The following is a 22186-nucleotide window of genomic DNA, read 5'->3' as shown; positions in this document are numbered from 1 at the left end:
TTTATTTGGTTATGCTTTGTCCATGTCGTGTCGTACATCATTTTGTACTTCTTTAGTTTTGATAAAATATATATATTTTACTTTCATTAGTAGAAAATATATTATATAATGCCACACGGAAATAAATAATTAATGATATTCATAAAAGGGAAATGATCTCGTGAGACCTTTCCAAACTCATGTATATAGAATCCCAAAAGATCACTATTAAATTTGACACAGATATTTAGAAAAGTCAAGTTCCCACACCCATGTGATAACTTTTCTAGAGATTTGTGTTAAATTTAATGGTCATTAGTCGTACACACATGAGTGTGGAAGGGTCTCATAGGATCATTACTCTTCAGAAAATTAAGAAGCTTTTATCTTAAAAATGTTATACATATATAATTACTTTTGGAATAATGGAGAATTCACTTAAGGAATGTAGTTTGTATAGAGTCTATGCTCTAAACAATCAAATTAGAGCCTACCTTTAAATAGTGTCGAAAATTGTGGTTTCAATACTGGAAATATTTTTGATAGCCTTAAAATATATTTTCATCTTTATTTATAAAGTTTAAAGCTTCAAAAATAATGTAGATCGAGAGATCTATGAAACTTGAAAATATTAAAAATTGACGGTCCAAAAGTACGTTACAAAATACACACTTTCCAAAAATTGAAATCCATATTTTTTCTCATGTCCATGTATCTTGATGTCGATATAATCAATTTGAGGATATTTGAGCATCAAAACAACCCCTTCTAGTGAAATTTTTGATGTAGGTTCGAATTTGATTGTTTAGAACCTCGGCTCTATATAAACTTTCCCCTTCACTTAATGCCCAGTTAGGTTCTCTAGAAATGGGACTCCTAGGGAAATGTGTATCTTCGAATTTGTATCTCATGGAATTGATATTTCTTGAAAGATGGGTGCATACTGTTGACAGAGATTTGGAAGATGTAACTTCACTGGTTGGATTGTATTTAAAAAATAATCATTCTCAATATTGTGATTATTGTACTAAAGATGCATTTACGTACTTCTTTGAAGTATTTATCCAAGTGAGGAATAAATTGTGACGTTTCAAACTTTCCAAGTTTATAATATTATAATTATAATATATAATAATTATTATTATCAATATTATAATTATAATATATAATAATTATTATTATCAATATTATAATTATAATATATAATAATAATTATTATTATCAATATTATAATTATAATATATAATAATAATTATTATTATCAATTTTATATTTACATTTTAGAAGCAATGCACACATCAACGCCTTAAAGGGCTTTGCTTTGCAGTGTCAGTGAATAATAATAATAATAATAATATTATTATTATACTATTATATTTATTTTAATAAATATTAATAAATTATTATTATTTTAATATAATAATATAATATAATATCATAATTATGATAATTATAAACATTATTATTATTATCATTCTTATTTTAATTAATTGAAGTCCGATAATTAAAATAAATATATAATAATATATTACCTTTAATCTCAATTAAAATAATATTATAATATTAAAAATAATAAAATATAAATATTTCAATAGTAGTATTATATGATATTAATATGACAATATTATAATAAAAATATATTTAAATGATCACTATTTTAACAATAAATATTTTAAATAATAATATTAACAATAACATTAATAATAGTAGTAGAAGTAGCAGTATTAATATTATCAATAACAACAATAATTACATTAGGATATGTGCGTTTTTTTTATTTTCATGAAATGTCTATTCCATCTATTTGGATGGAATTGAAATTTCCTAAAATTTGATTTAAAATAAGGATATAGGACTCCCACCGTAAATGTTAATTCCGTCTTCGGAGGGAACCAAACAGGATAGTCTAAGGCTGTTTCCTTGGAAATGTGACTGCGGGAATTCTATTTCAAGAAACCAAACAGGCCCTAAAATATCTCCAAGTGTCAAACCACCTCACTCTTACTTTACAAATAAAGTAATGATAACATCGAAAGGCCAAAAAGTTGCAACTTTACTTGTACAAGGCGGCAATAATCTACCTTCGCTCATTTTATTTAAATGTTGTATATTTGGCACTCTATTAAAAGGCCGAAAACGTAGGCGGAAAACGATTCACCTTTGGTATTGGGTCACAATTACTCTCGGGAGTAAGATATGAAATCGGGTAAATGGGGATTTGATATAAATTTTAAAATAAAATTTTTCGAATATTGTAATACATTTCAAGCTATTAAATTTCAAATCCAATAGCCAAGAGTAATTGTAATATCCTTGTAACTAAACTCATTGTATACAACCCCCTTAAAAGACGAGTCACTTTTTAATACTATCACAAAAGACTTGTCAAATCTATACCGTCCAATTAAAATAGATAGTAGAGGACATTACAATTTTTCTTGTAAAATTAAGATAACCTTATGTAGACCACATCCATATCTCATCATTGTCCAAACCTTTTCTCAACTAATCATACCACATCCATATCTAAAAAAGTTATTAAGATACTTTTTTTCTTGCGTACTCTCTTAATGGTCTACAGTTTTCAGCAATTAATACCTTACTAAATCTTAATTTAAGAGTACTTTTAAGTAAGGGTGCGGTTGTATAGAGCCTAGGCTCTAAACAATTAAATTAGAGCCTACCTTCAAATAGTATCGAGAAATATGGTTTCACTAATGGAAATCTTTGTGATAACCTTAAAATATATTTTCATATTTATTTATAAAGTTTAAAACTTCAAAAAATAGTGTAGATCGACATATCTATGAAAACTTGAAAATCTTGAAAATTGACGGTCTAAATATACGTTATAAAATACATTATTTCCAAAACTTGAAATCCATTTTTTCTCTTGTCCATTCATCTTGATGTTCAATTTGAAGATATTTGGGAATCAAAACAACCTCTTCTAGAAAACTTTTTGAGGTAGGCTAAAAGTTGATTGTTTAGAGCCTCGGCTCCATATAAACTTTTCCCTTGAAGTAATTAACAAAAAGCTAGAGTAGAAATTTTCCTTTCTCAAATCCAAAAGTATCGAGAGCATGTCCAATTTGCTTCACCGAATCAATATAAGATAATACAAGCAAATACCAATGGCATTTAAGATTTTCGTAGTTTATCCGACTTAATAGGAATGTTGCTTACTTTTTAGGGCTCATAAAGAAGACAAAACCTCAACAGCGAGCTAGATCTTACTTTTTGCACAAAATTCAGGCAATAACCCTTTGATTGTGTAATTGAACTTATGTAATCGATGTGATGTTGGAGCCCGGAACCCAACATTCAATGTTATCAAATTCGTTTTGCTTCAGCCGAAGGGGCCGAAGTCTTCAGATTTTCGGCCTACACCGAAGTGCAGAAAAGCTCTGAGGCAGCTTACACCAAAGAGAAGCGAAGCTCTAGGGTTCGGCATGCTTCAAGCCGCTTTCGCTCACTTTGGTCCAATTTGGCCTCTTTAGTTGAAGCACAAGATTGTATTTTTCTAATTATCCTTTTAATTTTTTTAATTTTTTAATTTTAAAACATTTATTATGAAAATATAAATATTTATTTTATTTATATTAAAATTTTGAAAAAAAAAAAAAAACCCTGTTAAGTCTTCCTCCAAATGAGCCAAAACACCGAATTGCCTCGTCTTTGGACTAAACCAAGAAGGCTCCAAAGCGAGTTTGACAAACCTTGCCCAACATGGCAATTCATACAACATAGTTGAAACTTAAATGGCACCAAATCTTAGAGTATTGTATGATGGTCTCCGTTTATGTGAGTCAACGGAGCACAATAATATTCTCCCCTCCTTGCACAATTATACATAAGGTCAACGTAATGCATTGGTTAAGTTTGAAGTTCAATGCTTTAAAATTTTCAAATCTGGCTATCTTCTTGGAGCACAATGTCTCATAGCTGGGTGCTTCATGTATGAACCGTCTTGTGAGGGGTGATGCCCATTTCAATTTACAAAAAAGAAAAACAACTGAAAGCCCTAGAGTACTGCAGTCTATGAAGCATGTGAGAACATGTCATTGTGACATGACGGGTTAAATCTATGGACGATATTCAAAAAGTGAGATCAATGTGTCTTGATGATTACCTCAGCACGCAAGTGAAGCAAACCATTCAAGAAGTGGGGGCTGTCATCAGCGATGAATGAGGTCCATGGAGTGTTGAAGAGGTTGGCCAATCCATACCCACGCGTGTTCCCTTTGTCAAACGTATACTCCATCATCTGAATGGTTCTAAATTCCTTATTTCGCTCCGATCTAGATGCAAACATGTACTGGGTGACAACACTGTCCGACACATCCTCCATCCCAAGGAAAAGACCAAAGGAATGGGGGGAGCTTGCCTTATTTTTTATGCATTGAACACGGAGGAAGAAGGCATAGCCATTAAGGTAGAACAACTGCGATTTCATGTATCCTGTTGGAAAGAGGGTAGCACAGTCCTCTCGCCGAAGGTCCAAGAACACCAGGCACTTGGCATGGTTTGCTGCCAACTGTATTACCTTTAATGGAGGGCGCTTGTATGCACACTCAGTCCCACAATGCTGGTGTTCAGCCTCCTCTGCCTTGACAATAAAGGCCCTTGCCACCCACTTCAATGTGAGGCTAGGGTCCATATCTTCACATTCAAAGGCCACCTTGAGCTTGTGGGTTGACATGCGGGAAAAGCGTCTGACAGGGAAAATATGTGAACCCAATATCTCACGTCGCTCCTCGAGATTGGGGTAATTAGCATGTGCCCACTCGAGGGCAAAATCAAATACGGCATCCTCCAATCCCACGTGCAGCTCGTCGCTTGAGAGCACTGCCTTGATGCCAGACAGAGGCAAGGCCATCAGCTCGTCATGAGACCTGCATCCACAAAAAGGACATTACAGTTCAATAAAAAATGAACGAGCATTAACATTTCATCAATTTCAAACTCGATCAATGTATAAATCAAGATAAACACAATCCTCACTATCCATGAGATTTCATCTTATAATCAAGGGTACACAATTAGATGATCAACTTTTATATACACAGGTTCATATTTTACACATATTATCCATCTCCATTTCAAGATAAATGACAAATTCATTTTATAACCTCCAGATTGCTTTGAGTCTTTCCTGAATTTTTTTTTTTTTTTTTTTGGGAGCAAATGTTAAAACAGAACAAGTCCCTTCTAATTGTAATAGAGAAATTATGTCCTTTCACTAAAACCCTTATATTCAGGCCAAATAAGAGTTTCCATCCTCCATTCTCCAACAATTAAAAAATGGTCCTTCAAAAGAGTACAAAATGATTAAACTTGACATTTTTTAGCTATAGACTGACCACTGTTCATAAACTCAAAGGTGGAACACTGTAGACTCTGATCCAGAGTCAAATGGCACGAGCACATCCTCCTTTTCATTTGTCAGGCAGTTCATATTATGTTTATCATTAAAATTGGGTCGGCATAGTTAGAAATAGACCCCCTGTGTAGAGGATCCATTCATCAAATACATCCTGATACGGCAAGCATGTTGCTTCCTCGTTAAAAGATGCAAGGGGAAGGAAGCAAGGATTGTAGAGAGCCTATTCTACATCTCTTCTAGATCTGGCAGACCACCGGATACAAATTAGACACGACTATCATGAACCTAAGCTGCCAGGTTTAATGACTACGAAGTTTGAAGATGCATTGAAATTACAGATCAGTTCCAGGAGGACCTGACAGACCTTTCTCCATATTATCTCCCAAAAATGAAGATAGCCACTAATCCTTCCCTTCAAGCTTTTTCCTGTAAGAGTTCCTTCAAACTACTTGCCTATTACTTTCTTTCATCTAGTGTCACTTGTGGGTTACCTCAGCCAAGAATATGCGGGTTGTTAGTTTCAAAATCGTAGTTCAATCATCTAATTCGTGAAACTACAACAAAATTAAAAGAATTAATCGAAGAAATTGGAATAGAGGAACTGAAGTGATTAATCAGGGGCTAGCTGTAGATTCTTCACGACTGTGCTAAAAAATTGCTTGAAAGTCATTAATTGATATATAAACTCCACCAATATAATTATCTTGGGCCAATCAATTAACCACCATGACAATTGTGCATTGCATAGAAATTCACAATCAATATGGGGTGAAAAGCTCAGTTGAGATACATTTGGATGTACGGTGGGTAAGATTACCAACAAGAATAAACAATGCAACTAATTGAATTTTTAAAATTAATAACTATTAAATTTTTTACTTTTTATGTTTTGTTTATTCAAAAGTTTGCGACACTATAAAACTTACAAGTGAAATGTTTCAGCAAAGAAATCAAGGAACATGTTTATCAATGTGTTGTACAGCATCGCCAATCCCAGAGAATGGATGTTCATGTATATTCAGTGGTAAGCAAATAAATGGTGAAACTAGTGCAATGACTAATTAAACATACAGGCATTCCAAGAAAGCTTACTCAAATAAATCCTGGTATTTTTTGGCAAGATACTGCTTTGCAGCAACAAGAAGAGGTTCTATTCCATCTATCATTGTATAAGGATGCTCAAGATATTGTAAGGCACAATCTCGATTCATGGGAAGACTACCCAGCAACGCGCAACAGTGACACACACAGGAAGCAACCTCGAATTTGTCAGCAACCACCAACAAATCCCACAACAACCTTGGAGTAGTACTTGTTGACAGCATCCCACAGTACATAAACTTCAATAGCTCCATGAAAGCATCCTCCTCTGTTCCAGACATACAATATTTCAAGTTCAGTGTGATTTTTCATATTGTATCTTAAGCTTTTCAATAGGAGCAATAAATATGAAAGCACATTGACAATTGTGCAATCATGCAACCATTACAAGGGTTACTTTAGTCAGGTACTATTATAGAGAATTCAGGGGTATTCTGCAAAATGTTTATAGACAATAAAAGTATATTTTAGTCATTTTTCATATGTTCCTAAGATAAAGATTCTATTTTCAGCAGGTTTTTGAGGGTTTTAAGGTATTGTTTGAATTTGCATAGGAATTTGGACATCAGAAGGCTTGTGAGGGATCCGCACTGATCTTTGTAACATTCAGTTCAATCCATTCAGAATCGTTCTTTTCTCTTCCTATATAAAATTGTTCCTTTTGTTTTGCGTGCTACATGCCTTTTCATTTAAATTGAATTGTCAGGAACACTCAGGACTTTATAAATTACGCCATAGATTCAAGCAAATCATCAGCAAATCACCGATGCCCAAATTTAATCCAAACAGAGAAATATTTTATTTATATAATATATATATATATATATATATATATATATATATATATATATATATAGATATATATATATGCCACAGTGATTTTGCCTATAGACTCATTACCGTCCAAAAAAATCAAGCGGCATGGACAAAATGACTGCCATGGATCTAGCAAGTCCATGACGATACTGTCACGAACATCCTAGGTCCGTGACGGTCAAAAATTCACGCATAAGCATTATGGACATTATGTCATCTGTTGGGTGTCTGTTCAATAAAGCGCCACAGACATAGCAAGTCCATGGTAGGGCGAAATACTATTCATTTTCGCCTATAGGTATTTTTAAGACTTTTCCTCTCTCTATCTATATATATATATATATGGATGGAAAAAGCTGAGATACGCCACATCATGTATAAGGGGCTGGTGCGCCCAATGGCCGTGATAAAAAACTCTCAAATTGACGGCTCCCATCTCTCTCCCACTTAACCAATAAAGTTTTCAAAAACCCCCTCTCTTCACAGGACCTCTTTCTCTCCACCTCTCCCTCTCTCTATTTGCAGAATGGACCTTGTCTCTCTCTTGGGCATCCCTCTCTCTCTCTCTATTTGCAGAATAGACCTCCCTCTATCTTTTTTTAGCAGTAATGCATCCCTCTCTTTCTCTATATTTGCAGCCATTGAAGCCCTTGGGCTTGAGCATCCCTCTCTCTCTCCCTAGGAGCCATTGAAGACCTCTCAGCCCACACAGAAAGAAAAGCCCTCTCATCCCTCTCAGAAGAAGCCCAAATTATAAGCTCTCCATTGATCTCGCTATTAGTGTCTCAACCATAGCCATACGAGAGAGAGCCATAGTCCTATGAGAGAGAGAGATTAGCTAGAACTACTGAAGCGAGTAGAGAAAGAAAGGGAAGAGTTTAACAATCACATAAAAGATGCAGAAAGTGAGAAAGTGGCATGTTAGAGAGAGACAGCAGGTGGCCTGTTGGAGAGAGATAGCGAGTGAGAAAACAAGTGGCCTGTTAGAGAGAGAGAGAGCAAATTGGGACTTGGAGAAGGATGCTTTGTTAGAGAGAGAGTAAGAAAACAAGTCACAAATTTGTATGCTATTGAAGAGGCACCCTCTGAAACATGTCAGGCCCTTTGTACACTTGTGCTCTTCAACATGTCATGCCGTTTTGAAGAGGTGTCAGGCCCTCTTCAACATGTCAGATGGCCTTTAATTCAAAATGGTAGAGCGAGAGAGTTTGGACCTACGATTGGCAAAGCCAAATCAGGACCATCGGGCATATGACTTCATCCTTTTCCTCTATATATATATATATATATATATATATATATAGGGTGAGGTTTCTATGAGGATGCAATCTTAAACAATCCAATCAAGGCGTACCTTAAAATTTTATCATAACATGTAATTTTGTTATAAAAAATTCTTAGTAGTATCTTAAAATCTATTTTCATATCTAATTAGAAAATTTTAAATTTCAAAAATAGTTAAAATCAAGTAGATCTATAAATATCACATCTCAATGTCGAGATGATCGATTAGAAGGTTTTTTCAACATTAAAACAACATTTCCGATAGATTTTTGCAGTGCATATGTGATTCTACATTTTAAGGTTGCAACCTTATATAAACTTTTCCCATATATATATATATATATAAAAAAAAAAAATTGATTGTTTGTCCAAAACCTTGCCAGTCATTCGATAAGCCCCTGACTAGTCAACTTGAAATGTTTATCATTCCTAATTTCCTTTCAGAAAGAGTAAGTAAATAAATGCATGAAATTGCTTTATTTTATAAACTGCAAAATTCCAATACTTCCTCAAACAGATGTTGAGTATAGTTGACAACAGTTAATCTGAAACTAGCACAACATGAACAGAAAACAAGACCTGAGACAAAAACATCTGAGTCAGAATACAAAAATATTGCATGTTTACATGAAAGTTGTAGATGCCTTTCCCATTTCGCATGGGAAGGTGATTTGGTTACTCTTTCTTTAATAACTTTTGTATTTGATAGAACTTACCTGAAGCACTGATCCATAGCTTGACATCTCTCTGAACTGATTCACGCATGCCATTTGACAAAAGCTTCCAAAACAAGAGTCACATTGGTGATCTCATTCATAGCTAAAAGTAATAATAATAAACAGCTCAAAGCATAAACGTGCCTTACCTTGTGAAAGAAAGGGCTTTTCAGAGCCAATATTGCGGAATTGATGTATAACATCTTAACCCTCAGAACAGTGGAAGAATCTTTGCTCCAAGTTGGAACATCATCATCAGCTACCTCATCATCATCATTTGCTACCTCACCTCCTATAATGTAAAATAATGTTGACAGCAAATAATATAGACAATAATAATGCGAGAAAAGTTTGATTCACAACACGAAAATAAATCTACAAAGAAAGAAGAAAGAAAAGTAAAAATTTGGGACAAGTGCCCTATAATCTCCACGGGGATCATCAGAACACGCTCCAAGTTAAGCCCTTTTTTTTCTGCACCATGACAACGAATCTGCATCTTTTTCAAAATCCTTCTACTGCAATTTCACAAACTTCACTTATTTCAATTTGTGGTTTGTGGGAGTTTGGCTGCCCTTGAACATGCATGACCAAATTCGAAACCACATAATGATTTAAGCAATAATTTTTCCTGACAAAGAGTCCAAAAGTCATCAAAAAAGAAAATTCATCTTCAAAATGAACGCAAACAACAAATGAGTAAGAGAGAGATCAATGAAACAAACCATCTTCCCATCCAATGCAACCAAACCAGAGAGAGATATAGAGAGAGTGAGGGAGGGAGGGAGGGAGGGAGGGAGGAAGGGGAAGGGGGGGGGGGGGGGGGGGGAGGGAGAGAGGGAGGTAGGGGGGGGGGGAAGAGAGAGAGAGAGAGATAAAAAAACAGAAACCCCATCTTCCCATAAAAAAAGAAGGATTAGATGATGACAGCTTTCATCCCATAAAAAGCATGGATGGAGCAAGCTGAAATATAGTAAGAAATAAAAGTAAAACAAAAAAAAAGTTTAATGTCAACAAGCTGACAGATAATGAAATGATTGAGCCACTTACGACACAAGTAATGCAGTAGACAACCACCAAGTGCAACAATTGAGAAGCGACTGTTGAAGAAAAGGCCTAACCCTGAAAGACAAATACTGAAATTACTCTTTATGCACACAGACCGATGAAATCGAACACGTCCAAAGCCAATGCCTTAATTGTTGTTTCTTATTAAGGTTACAACAAATGATCAGAAAACCTTATCAGCAACTCCTTCACAAAACATCTTGTGGAAGGAGCAATGTAATGAATAATGAGTGATTACTAAAAAACTGACAAAGTCCGGGAAACCAATTACACTGCAAGCAATCACCAAGAGAACACCAGAAAGAAAATGCAAGAAGCGAACGAGATAACCGTAGAATTGAAAGACTCAAAGAATAGAATACACCCAAAGAAAATACGTCTCAATAAAGGAATTCAAGTAGAGGCTCAAAAGCAACACTAGTAGAAGTTAAAATGTTTCAGGTGGATATTCCAATCTGACCAGAAAATACACCCTACAACATAAGAAACCCCTCAAGCACGCACGCACGCACACACACACACATATATAGGGTGCGGTTTGTATAGAGCCTAGGATCTAAACAATCAAATTAGAGCCTACCTTCAAATAGTATCAAGAAATGTGGTTTCAATATTGAAAATCTTTGTGATAGACTTAAAATATCTTTTTATATTTATTTATAAAGTTTAAAGCTTCAAAAATAGTATAGATCGACAGATCTATGAAAACTTGAAAATTGACGGTCCAAAAATGCGTTACAAAATACACTATTTCCAAAACTTGAATCCAGGTTTTCCTTGTGTCCATGCTTCTTGATGTCAAGATGATCAATTTGAAGATATTTGAGCATCAAAACAACCTCTTCTAGTGAAATTTTTGAGGTAGGCTCAAATTTGATTATTTATAGCTTCGGCTCTATATAAACTTTTACCATATATATATATATATATATATATATATATATATATATATATATATATATATATATATATATATCTAGGAAGCATCTACGCAACGCCTATAGGTGAAGTTCTACAATACTTCACCTACACCTCATCACCGTCCAAAGTTCATCACACGGTCACAGTTGTCCAGTAGTATTTGAATTTTTATAATTATTGTACTAATTAGATTTATCTAAAATTTGGGACATGTGTACATACGACCAAGTCACACCAAAATAAAATATTAAAAAAATAATAGTCATAAAATAAAATGATGAAATTACCCCTGAAACTTTATAGGGGCATTTTGCGTAATTTTTATCATTCAAATTATTTGTTTTATATTTTATTCATGTGAATCTCACTAAGGTGCATACACTTACAAAATTTCAGATCATTATGATTTGTTAAAAAATATTAAAATTCAAACACTATCAGACTTCTGTGGCCGTGTGATGAACTTTGAACGGTGTGAAAGGTGAGAAAGCTGTAGGTGAAGTACTGTAGAACTTCACCTATAGGCGTTTTGTAGTGTTTTCCATATCTATATATATATAGATATATATATATATATATATAGAGAGAGAGAGAGAGAGAGAGAGAGAAAGAAAGAGACCCTCAAACCCTGAAAGCAATTACACTGCAAGTAATCACCAAGAGAACACCAGAAAGAAAATGCAAGAAGAGAACAAGATAACCGTAGAATTGAAAGACTCAAAGAATAAAAGACAACCAAAGAAAATACGTCTCAATAAAGGAATTCACGTAGAGGCTCAAAAGCAACCTAGAAGAAGCCTATCTTACAAAACTTTATGATGCTTCAGGTGGATATTCCAATCTGACCAGAAAATACACCCTACAACATAAGAAATCCCTCAAGCATGCACGCACGCACACGTGCGCACGCACATAGGCACACACAACACCCCCCCTCCCCCAAACATAGAGAGTGAGAAAGAGAGAGAGAGACAGAGAGAGAGAGATAGAGAGAGAGAGAGAGAGAGAGAGAGAGACTCAAACCCTAATGATTTACAAGCTCCTTGCTTTGGTGGTGAGTTGCTTTCTTGGGGCATTTCCACCTGTTGTTTTGCAAGTGGTTTCCTCGGTTCTTGCCATTGTTGTAGAGAAATTGTCAACTATTTGAAAGTTCAAATTTTTATAGAGAAACTGTCTCAAAATTTTTAGAAAGAGAAACTATCTTAAAAATTTTAGAGAGAGAAACTATCTCAAAATTTCAAGTTTGATGTGTTCTCTCTCTGTGTGCATGTTTCCAATTGTGCTTACCAAACATAGGAAAAAGCATGCTAAGTAATCTTTTCTTGTAAACTATTTGCATATGTGAATATTTTTCATGTAAACATTTTCCTGTCAAACTTTCACGCATACCAAATGAGATTTGCATATAATAGCAAACCATGTTATACAAAAAGATGATCCAAACAGGAGATTTGCATAACTTGGGGTATCATTCAAAGCAATCCAAACAAGTCATGTTTGAGTAACCAGGTTTTTAACCAAGGTTTGACAGAATAAGGTTTTCATTCAAAGCCTGGGTTTGTTAACTCATGGAGCCCAACGAGCCCTGAGTGATTACTTCTCCTAGTCTTGTCCTTTTGGCACATAGAAACCTTTGGTTATGAGAGAACAAAACAAAAGGAATGGTATCATCAGCATACATAGAGAGCATTACATCCAAAAAATATTAACACAACCAAGAGAAAAGAGAGGAACACGAATCAGAATACATAGTAGAAGTAGCATACCCAGATATATCTTTCCAGTGGACTCCAAATGCACAATAAAAACACGTGCATTCACAAAAATCATTGCACCATAGATTTAATTCCACAAATTGCAATTAGCAGTAACTTGATGAGTGACTATCATACGCAATAGAACAATTATTATAGAAGGACCACATTAGAGTGGAAAGAATATCCAACAAACTTGTGCTAGAATAAGATGTCATCTAATATTGGCCTTTAGCAAATGCTAGTGTTGAAGCAACCTCTACCAAATGCAAGTGTTGAAGCAAAAACCACTTCCTAAATAATCAGAGTTGGGAATTCTAGCCCTGAAAGTTTGACATCATGTAACTTCAGTTTATCAAGTTTGCGCCAATACCTCATAGTCTAAGCAAAGCAAAGCTGACATATATTTACCCCTCTCCTGGTAAAATTTCATAAAGCAGTCCCAAAGAGAACATTTTTCAAGGATATTTTGGTAATTAAGTCAGGTCAAATGCCTAGTTCTTACCCCCTCCAATCGTTAGCTCTTTTCTTTCCAAATTCAAGAAATGAACAAAACCCATAAAAATAAGGTAACTACAAAACTTTAATTGGACAGCCTCTCCTTTGCCAATGGTCAGCCTTCTAAACGGCCTCCCTCCATACATGTGATATGCCATGGGTAATCAATCTTTTTGGTAGCCCCCAGAATTATGTCCTCAAAGACCCCCTTTATTTCCCCAATGCTGAAGTGAACATCAAGGACCAAACAGCGAAGGTTTTGCTTCCTCCTGGCTTGAATCACAACTGGGTAGTAGACCTGAAGAGGTCATTGATGTTTTGCTTTCATGATCATTTACAATCCAACCAACCTTTGCCAATCCCAGGTTTTGAATTTAGCCCCCATCAATATTTAGTCTAGCAAATCCAACCTATGTGGTAGTCCAAGTAGCATGTCTTAAAGGTCAAGGTAACTATGCGCGATGTCACCACTGATTATCAAAGTATATCCACAAATTTCCTCACACACTCTCAATAATGATATAATGGTTGATCTTATCTTATCGATCAGCCATTGAACAAAATCTTGTCTCACTATTTCCATCCATGTTCTTTTGGGTCTTCCACGTGCTCTTTTAGAGCCTTCCACTTGAACTAAATTGCCCCTCTTAACCAGTGTTGTACTAGGTCTATGCTGTTCATGGCCAGTCCCCCTAAGTCTACTTTCCCTAACCTTATCGCCTATTGGAGATGTGTTATATTATATATTCTTAATCATAAAAAATAGTTTTTTATACGCTATATTAGATATATTATATATTATGTATTGGTGATCCAATCTATCGGGTTGGGTTGGGTATTGTTCAGGTCTAGGTAAAAATAAATAGGTTTTACTTTTTATAAAAATAAAAAAATAAAAACTAAAATATAAAAAATAAAACTAAAAGAGATGTGTGAGGGCCTAAGAGAAGGAAGTCATGTGATTTTCCAGAATTGAGAAAAAAAGAAAATCTTAAGCTTTTGCAACTCTAGATGTGGAAAAGAAACTCAAGGTTTCTTCGAATTGTGCTTGTATTTGGCTTTGTTTCTTGCTGGTTTTACTATTTTCTCAATTTTTTCTGCATCAATTCGGTGTTAGAGCGCAGGATTTCTTCAACAACAAGGGTAAGGAACTACAACCAAATCAAATGTTTGTTGATTTTGGCCCGTTTTGCCAAATCAATCTAGGTCTTGCCGATTTCAATAGGTTTTTGTTATTTACCTGCCTAAGGTTTGTGATTTCGGCAAACCCATGGGGGCAAGAAGGGCTGTGGGAGGGGAGTTTTGTAGACCCACTCCCTTATCCCAGAGATGACAGAATTTGAATGGCAAGTTCAGAAGTTGATGCAGTAGTTCGCAACCTTCAATAATGGGCAAGACGACAGTGATCTTTCAGCCTAAGAGGATATCGAGTACAACCTTTTTCACTTTCGCACTCCGCGTGGGGAATTGAGTGATGAGAATAGTGATAGAATACCTAGACATAGGGAACATCACTCTCGGATTTTAAATTTGAAGGATAGGATTCTTGATTTTAACACTGATTGCATTGAAAATCTGCAAGTTTTAAATTTGGATTCACCAGCAATCTTTGATACATACCCCGATGAACAACAAGATCATTTAGGGGATCTGATCTATGATAAAGATCAAGATGATAATGAAGAGATTTTGGAAGAGGGTGAAGAATATGGAGAGAAGGCAACAAGAGGACTAAACCAAATCATGGCTTTTGAAGATCTCATTAATTTCGAAGAGGTAGGGCATTAAAGAAATATAGAGTATTGGAATCTAACCAGCACGGAAAGTCATGAAATAGATGCCGAAAAACCTTGAAAGACAAGAAAATTGGGTTAGAAGTTTCCTACAAGATTTTCAGTGGGAGTTCAAGGACAACCATGTTTGATAAATTTCATTAATTTCTTAAGATACATATCAAGATCCATTTTTTAAGGAATTCTTTTAACCACAAATAACATTTGAGCCAACAAAGAAGAAGAAGGTTGAGGAATGTGCTCGTGATGCTAAATTCATCTTAGCACACTTCAAAACTTGATGTGGAGTTTTCTCTAACTAAGGGAGAATGATGGAGGGTATTCAATTTTAAAGGATGTATATTACAATAGCAATTTTAGTTTTAGAGCTTATTTCTTGAGGCTTTTTTTTTTAGGGATTCTAGGGTTTTAATATTTTTTATTTACTTCATGAGTACTATTTACAAGTATTGTTCACGGGTACTCTTCACATGGTTACAACTGTCATTACAAATTTTTAAGTTTTAGGAAATATGGGTCAATATATTTATTTATTTGGACACTTTTTGTACTTAGAACATTAAATAATATTACAAAGGGGTACTTAGTGCCCTAGGAGGCAGTCACTCTGATTTTCTAAAATTGAGAAAAAAGAAAAGCTCAGGCTTTTGAAACCCTAGCTTGGGTGTGGAGAAGAAACCCTATATTTCTTTGAATTGTGTTTGTGTTTGGCTTTGTTTATTAGTGATTTTACTATTTTCTCAAAATTTTCTAGATCAACTTCAAAACTCATTTGCCTAGCATATATCCATAACATGCAAGAGTGGGCTAAAGAGGTTCCCAGGATCCTTGAGGGAGAAGGCTCACGATTGGCAAAAGTTGAGGGAGACAACTTTCAATGGGCAGACAGAAGTTGAGCAACCAAGAGTAGAGGAGAAGGGGGCGAATGTTGCCCTATGTTGATGAGAAGGAAGCAGAGCTGTTGGTGGTGCTGGTTGTGCTCATGCTTCTCAAGTTTTTTGTTTTGGGCCTTCGACTATGGAAATATGAAATAGACAGTAAGTAATGGGCAAAATGCAAATGGACTTAGATTTGGTATGTTGGCTTTAATTTCTTTAGATACTATGTCTGTGAGAGACTTTGTAACCTATTTGAATGTGAAACTATGTATTTATGGTTCTTGTCCTTATCATTTGCAAAGTTTCATATGGCAATTGGTGAATGTAAAATGTTGGATGTTCACAGATTTCATTTTTCATGATTATGGTTAATTAGGATTGTGAATGTTAATAGCTTGATCATAAATATCCAATATAGTAAGTAATAAAACTTGATTTTAGATGTGTGTGCAAAAATATTACATATTTCTTTTTTCAGTTTTTTCCCACCCAAATCAGCCGAAGTGCCAAAGCCACCCCTTGCCTTCAAAACCAAAGAAGTCTCCAAAGAGTACAGAGAAAACCCCTGATTGCTATGCATTTTAGCCCGGTCTCTCCTTACTCTTCTACTCGCAACAGTTAGGAAATTCTAGAGCCAGCGATCAGAACACGGAAAGCACCAACATGTAAAGCATAAAAAATAAACCAAATTTCGAAGGGAAAGCAACAGCAGACAATGAGATTGATACAGAACAAGCTCAAGAATCATAACCACTAAAAAACTTATCAGATAAAAAAAAGCAAGAGGGAAATAATGTAAACAGACAGAGGGAGCAGTAAAGGAGAAAGAATGACACCTTTGTTCTCCTGATCAATCTCTTGCGCCCCTTTCATGTTCCCATTGCCGCTGCGCTTACAATATTCATCCCCTGATTTTTCTGTCAAGGGCTCCGCCATGACTTCTATCGTCAAAATCCTATCAGAGAAATTCACATTGTTGAATGCAAAGTTAAAATCAGAAGATTCAATATTAGATCCAGCACCAGAATCTGAGGACTCCACCATTGCTCACTGCCCTGAAATAAAGGAAAAAAACGAGAAGACACTTTGTTGTTCAAATTTTATTAACCGATGAACCACAACTCTTGCCCTAGCATTTCAATAGCGTTTATGAGTCGATCGACAATGTTTGCTTTCGTATTTAGAGAAATTTTCAAGGGTTTTTGAGCAGAGAGAAACCATAAGCTTCTTCTAGAGTTCAGCATTCCCGAGCGGAGGAACCGTATGACTGGTTAGGGTACAAGTAGTGTTCAGCATTCCTAAGACTTCGAGAGGAAAACATTAGGACTGCTTACCGTAGACGAAACAATTATAGAGGGAAAAAGTTTATATAAGATTGCAACGTTAAAAATGTAGAACTACGGATGCGCCTCAAAGGAAAAGGTGAAACCCCCTAATTGATCGTCTCGACATCGAGATGAATGACTCTGAAAAACGACAGGATTTTGAGTCGCATAAATGGTGAATCTCACAATTAGACTGCCTATTTTTAATATTTTTATATATTTATAGATCTATTCGATTTTAATTATTTTTACAATTTAAAATTTTATAATTAGATATAAAAATAGATTTTAAGATAATCTTAAGAATATTTTACATCAAAATTATATGTTGCTATAAAATTTGACAGTGCACCTAAAATAGATGGTTTAAGATCAAAATTATATGTTGCTATAAAATTTGACAGTGCACCTAAAATGGATGGTTTAAGGTTGTAACCTTATAGAAACCACACCCATTACAGAGAAGCGAAGACAAACAGAAGGAAGAGCTAGAGACTGGGAGGCGGAGACGGGAAGGAAGAGCCAAAGACAGAGAGGAATCAACGCAAAAATACATAAAAAAAAAAAATTGGAGAGAGAGAGGCTAAGTGCACACGAGGATTAGAGGGACAATGAAAGCGACTAAAGAATCAATCTCCTGAAGTTGTAGGTTACATCCTATAAGCACGGGTATGCCTGGGCAGTAGTACGAGCCCCATGATGATGTCTCGGACTCTATTCTCATAGAATCCAAATCCCCACTAGATAGGAGCCCAAATCCCATTGATTTTTATTTTTATTTATTTATTTTATTTATTGGATAATTTAGTAAGGGGATGATTAGCCCTTGCCCCTTTCATGAAATCGTTAGCGTTAGTGGTTTTTGAATGTGTTAGGTGAGAATGAAAGTTTAGACCTTAACTCGGGCACAAGTGGTGCTAGATATTTAATTTTGGGATTATAAAGCTTATAGTTTTTTCAAGATTGTATATATTAGACTATTTATTTTATCGAGTTTAGACCTTAACTCGGGCATAAGTGGTGCTAGATATTTAATTTTGGGATAATAAAGCTCATAGTTTTTTCAAGATTGTATCTATTAGACTATTTATATTTATTTTTATTGAGGAAGTCACAGTTGCTGCTAACCACTAGATCTCAAATTAGATGGTTTGGAGTGTATCATTAAGTTTGTTTAAAACTTTGAGTGTAATTAATACCACGCTCAAACCACCCCGATTTGAAATATGAGATACAAGTGATTGTCATTTCCTTATATTACAAGTACATGATCTCTTTGTATTTTTTCCCTTATTTTTACCTATTCAATATTTTTTGATCTTCCAAGTCAAAACTATGAGTATTTTGATGGGCATTCCGAAATTGGTAAAATATTAAATAGCTAATACCTTAAATATATTTTGAAAAATGCCCCCAGTGGTACATTGAAAATATTCTAAAAAATAGGCAAATTTTTATTTTTCCCTTTTTAATCTTCTTCAAAATAGGCTTAGTTTGGAATTGAAAGTTCCAAACTTACTTACCAAGCATTTTATTTTTGTTGTTGGTCGAAACTATGGTTTATGGGGGCCCAGTGAAGGCCAAGCGTTCGACGAGGACATAGGAGTTTGGGCGGTGGGAGGACTGTAACACCCCTTTTCTCCGTAAGCCTAATATGATCCATGTGATGTGTGTGTGCAGGCATCTAGGTGGAGAGAGTCCTGATGCAAGGGTACAAACAAGTGCAGACATATAGAAAGAAGACAAGGACTTGACTGTCAGGGATCCCAGAGGGGACCTTGGGGTAACCGGTGGAATGTAGTTGACCGGCATAGGACCGAGGTGCATGACTGAAGGAGTGGCACATGACCAAGAGACGTAGATACACGACCAAAGGCCGGTGATGCATGACAGAGGATGTGTGGCACTTTACCCTTGGAAGTATGCTCTTTTGCTATGTGGTCGTATTAAGGTTAAACCTAGAATCCAAGTAGGTGCCAGGGCCGCATGAGCTAGACAAGGAAAACATCCCCATAATTAATGGTATCAGAGCACATGTTTAGTTCGCATGAAAATCATTTCTAGAATTTTTTTTTTTTTTAGAATATTAACTTATTTCTAAAAAACATTTTCACATGAAAAAATTCTCTCACACGGTCATGCGTGGGAATATTTTCATACCAATTGATCTTAGTGCATCTTTTCACATGAATTGACAACTAATTGATGTAAAACTACTCCCACACTTGACCGCATGAGAGAATTTTTTCATGTGTAAATGTTTTCAAGAAAATATTTTCACGCAACCCAAACGTTGAGGAAGTTCATAACTTGGAGTTTTAAGCCTAAATTTTGACAAAAGAATATCTTCGAAACTTCAAGTTCTAAGCCTATTTTATTTCATTTTTTATTGAAATTGTTAATTCCTAACTTCAAGCTTCGAGCATATTTTTTTGTGAATGGGCAGTTCTGAATTGGAATTCTAAACATATTTATTTTTCAAATTTAAGTTTGGAACTCCAAGCCCTAAACTTCAATTTTAACAAAAAAAAAATGCCCTGGAACTCCAAGTTTTGAATTGACAAGAAAGGAAAAATGCATAATAAGTAGGTTCTGAATTTGAAGTTCTGAACAAAATGTATTTTGGGGGGGAAACAAAAAAAAACAAATGACATGCATGTAAAATTGGAAACTTTATAGATATGTTTAAATACTGCTAAAACAAAGGGACAGTAACATCAATTTCCTTTGTTTTAATATATCATGTTCTTAAGCACAAATTTTTGGACCTTCCATTTTAAACTTAATCTCATCTTAAAAAAGGTCAAAATTGATTAACCTTTGAAAATAATAACAAAAAACTCTTTATAAATATTAGGGAAAACAAAGTTCCTTGTATAATTTACACTCAAGTCCCACGATTTCATGTTTTTAATTTCTTATTTTCCCCTCAAACATCCAATTCTCTAATGGTTTTCTTTCGTTTCTTCTATTTTTTTTAGTTAAAAAGTTATCCGAATATTTGATGTTTGAACTATGTTTGCCTCTTAATTGGAGCAGTTTGGATATCTCTAAAATGCTTTTTAACTCAAAAAATTCAAAATCTAAGTGGTTTGGACATCAAGGGCTTGTTTGGATACCTGGAAATATATTGTCTCTGAAATATATTATTGGCCTAATATATTACCTGCAAATGGATTATCACTATTGGATAATAATTAGATGCAACCTGGGAAATACATTGTTATTGTTTGGCTATTGACAAGAAAAAATATGAGAAATGCATTACGAACATTTTTTTTTTTTTTTTTGGCTTTTGGTAGAGTTGTACAAGCCCTATTAGTACGTAACTTAAACATTATAATTGCATCAGGCATAAGAATTAACCACACCTTTTATATGCGTTTGCGTCTTGACTTTGAATCATATATTTTTTAAATGTTAACACTTTGGAATAACATACTTTTATTATAATAAGCCATTATATTTTTTATGTTTTCTTTTCTTGTGCTAAAGCCTTTCGATCATTTCTCTCCAGAAAACTTTCATGGGCAAACTCAAAAGAAAACAAAAGTTCGGAGAAATTTGGCTAATAACGTAGAAGTCTTTATGACTGAATGAGATGTATTGGAGGAGAAATTATATTTGGGTAGAGGAGATTGAAGAAGTAAATTGATTTTAAAAAAAATAATAATTCAAGCACACTGATTTGAGGATTCTAGCATTTCGAATTTTTCAACAAACAATAGCAGCAAAAAACAAAACTAAAGCCAAAAAAAATAATCAAACTCATCTTAACAGACAACCCAAATCTGTTTTTTTTTTAATAATAGCTATAACCAAGACCCAATGAATAAATCTTATATATGTAGAAATAAACAATAAGTGGTAGGCTGGCTTCCGAGTTTTAGCGCTCGTGAATAAATCTTATATATCTAGAAAAAAACAATAAGTAACCGAAGATGAGGCTGGCTTCCGAGTTTTAGCCCTAGTTGAAGAAGATGGGGTGCTCTGTTAGTTTTTGGGTTTTAGGTATTTTGTTGTTTGGTATAATAAATTTATTGATTTTTTGAGAAATCTCGACTAATCTTTTTCTATTTTCTTACTATTAAAGTGTACCGAAATAATAGAGATGTCATATTTCCACCAAATCTATTTTATTTTCACGTTCCAAACCCCCCGCAAGTGTCTAAACCAAGTTTTTGTCTTAATGAATAAATTGGGACACTCGACTCATTCGCTCATAAACAAAGGGACTTTTCTATGGGTGTATAATAGCACACCGTCCCTAACACACATGCACACGCTCCCTCCACCCCAACTTCTCACACACTCTCCCCACACTTTCTCTCTCTCCTTGAGCTCTCACTCTACTTCTCTCTCATCTCTAGAACCCTCTCTTTAAGCAGAAATTCAAGCCTTTCATTCCAACAAGGAAGCCCAAGGTTCAAATAAAGTTACTGAAAGAACATGTATAACTCAAGCTACCTATAATATTAGGGTCTTCCTCACTGTAAAGTTTTAGGGTTTTAATCTTCTTTATATTAGTTAGATCATAAATTGTTTTTACCAATGAAATAATTCTATTTGAATGAGGCAATGCCTCCATTGGCTTAAGGCATGAACCACCGCATTTAACTCGACATGTAAATAGAATAATTAATCTTTCCTCCCCACTTAGTTTCTCA

At 34.7% G+C, this 22186-nt stretch overlaps 1 protein-coding gene across 4 annotated transcripts; it reads right to left on the bottom strand.

Moving 5' to 3' along the window:
- Positions 1–3688: 3688 nt before the first annotated feature.
- On the bottom strand, positions 3689–17663 carry LOC18425780 (BTB/POZ domain-containing protein At2g46260). 4 transcript variants are annotated; one of them, XM_088852883.1, is made up of 7 exons: positions 17529–17663; positions 17031–17249; positions 10333–10404; positions 9432–9574; positions 9283–9346; positions 6458–6734; positions 3689–4874 (listed from the first exon to the last, which is right to left on the bottom strand). In XM_088852883.1, the coding sequence occupies exons 2-7, from the start codon at positions 17236–17238 to the stop codon at positions 4091–4093; spliced, it is 1548 nt and encodes a 515-aa protein (XP_088709009.1). In that variant the 5' UTR covers positions 17239–17249; positions 17529–17663; the 3' UTR covers positions 3689–4090. The 4 variants fall into 4 exon arrangements, with proteins under 4 accessions (XP_088709009.1, XP_011629411.1, XP_088709011.1 ...); XM_011631109.3 differs by lacking the exon at positions 17529–17663 and adding an exon at positions 17413–17445; XM_088852885.1 differs by lacking the exon at positions 17529–17663 and having other exon boundaries at positions 9432–9800; positions 17031–17445.
- Positions 17664–22186: the final 4523 nt, after the last annotated feature.

Source organism: Amborella trichopoda, chromosome 1 (assembly GCF_054954075.1).
Source record: "Amborella trichopoda isolate Santa Cruz 75 chromosome 1, AtrichopodaSantaCruz75HAP2 v2.0, whole genome shotgun sequence".
Lineage (NCBI taxonomy): Eukaryota > Viridiplantae > Streptophyta > Magnoliopsida > Amborellales > Amborellaceae > Amborella > Amborella trichopoda.
This window is presented reverse-complemented; position numbering and strand designations above follow the sequence as displayed.

What these genes read in the sequence shown, in the direction of transcription:
- LOC18425780 (XM_088852883.1), bottom strand. Translation starts at nt 17,238, where the DNA reads ATGGTGGAGTCCTCAGATTCTGGTGCTGGATCTAATATTGAATCTTCT. An exon ending in GCTATGGATCAGTGCTTCAG is followed by an intron (nt 6,735 to 9,282) that starts GTAAGTTCTATC and finishes TGTCTGGAACAG; the next exon opens with AGGAGGATGCTTTCATGGAG. An exon ending in AAATACCAGGATTTATTTGA is followed by an intron (nt 4,875 to 6,457) that starts GTAAGCTTTCTT and finishes TTGTGGATGCAG; the next exon opens with GTCTCATGACGAGCTGATGG.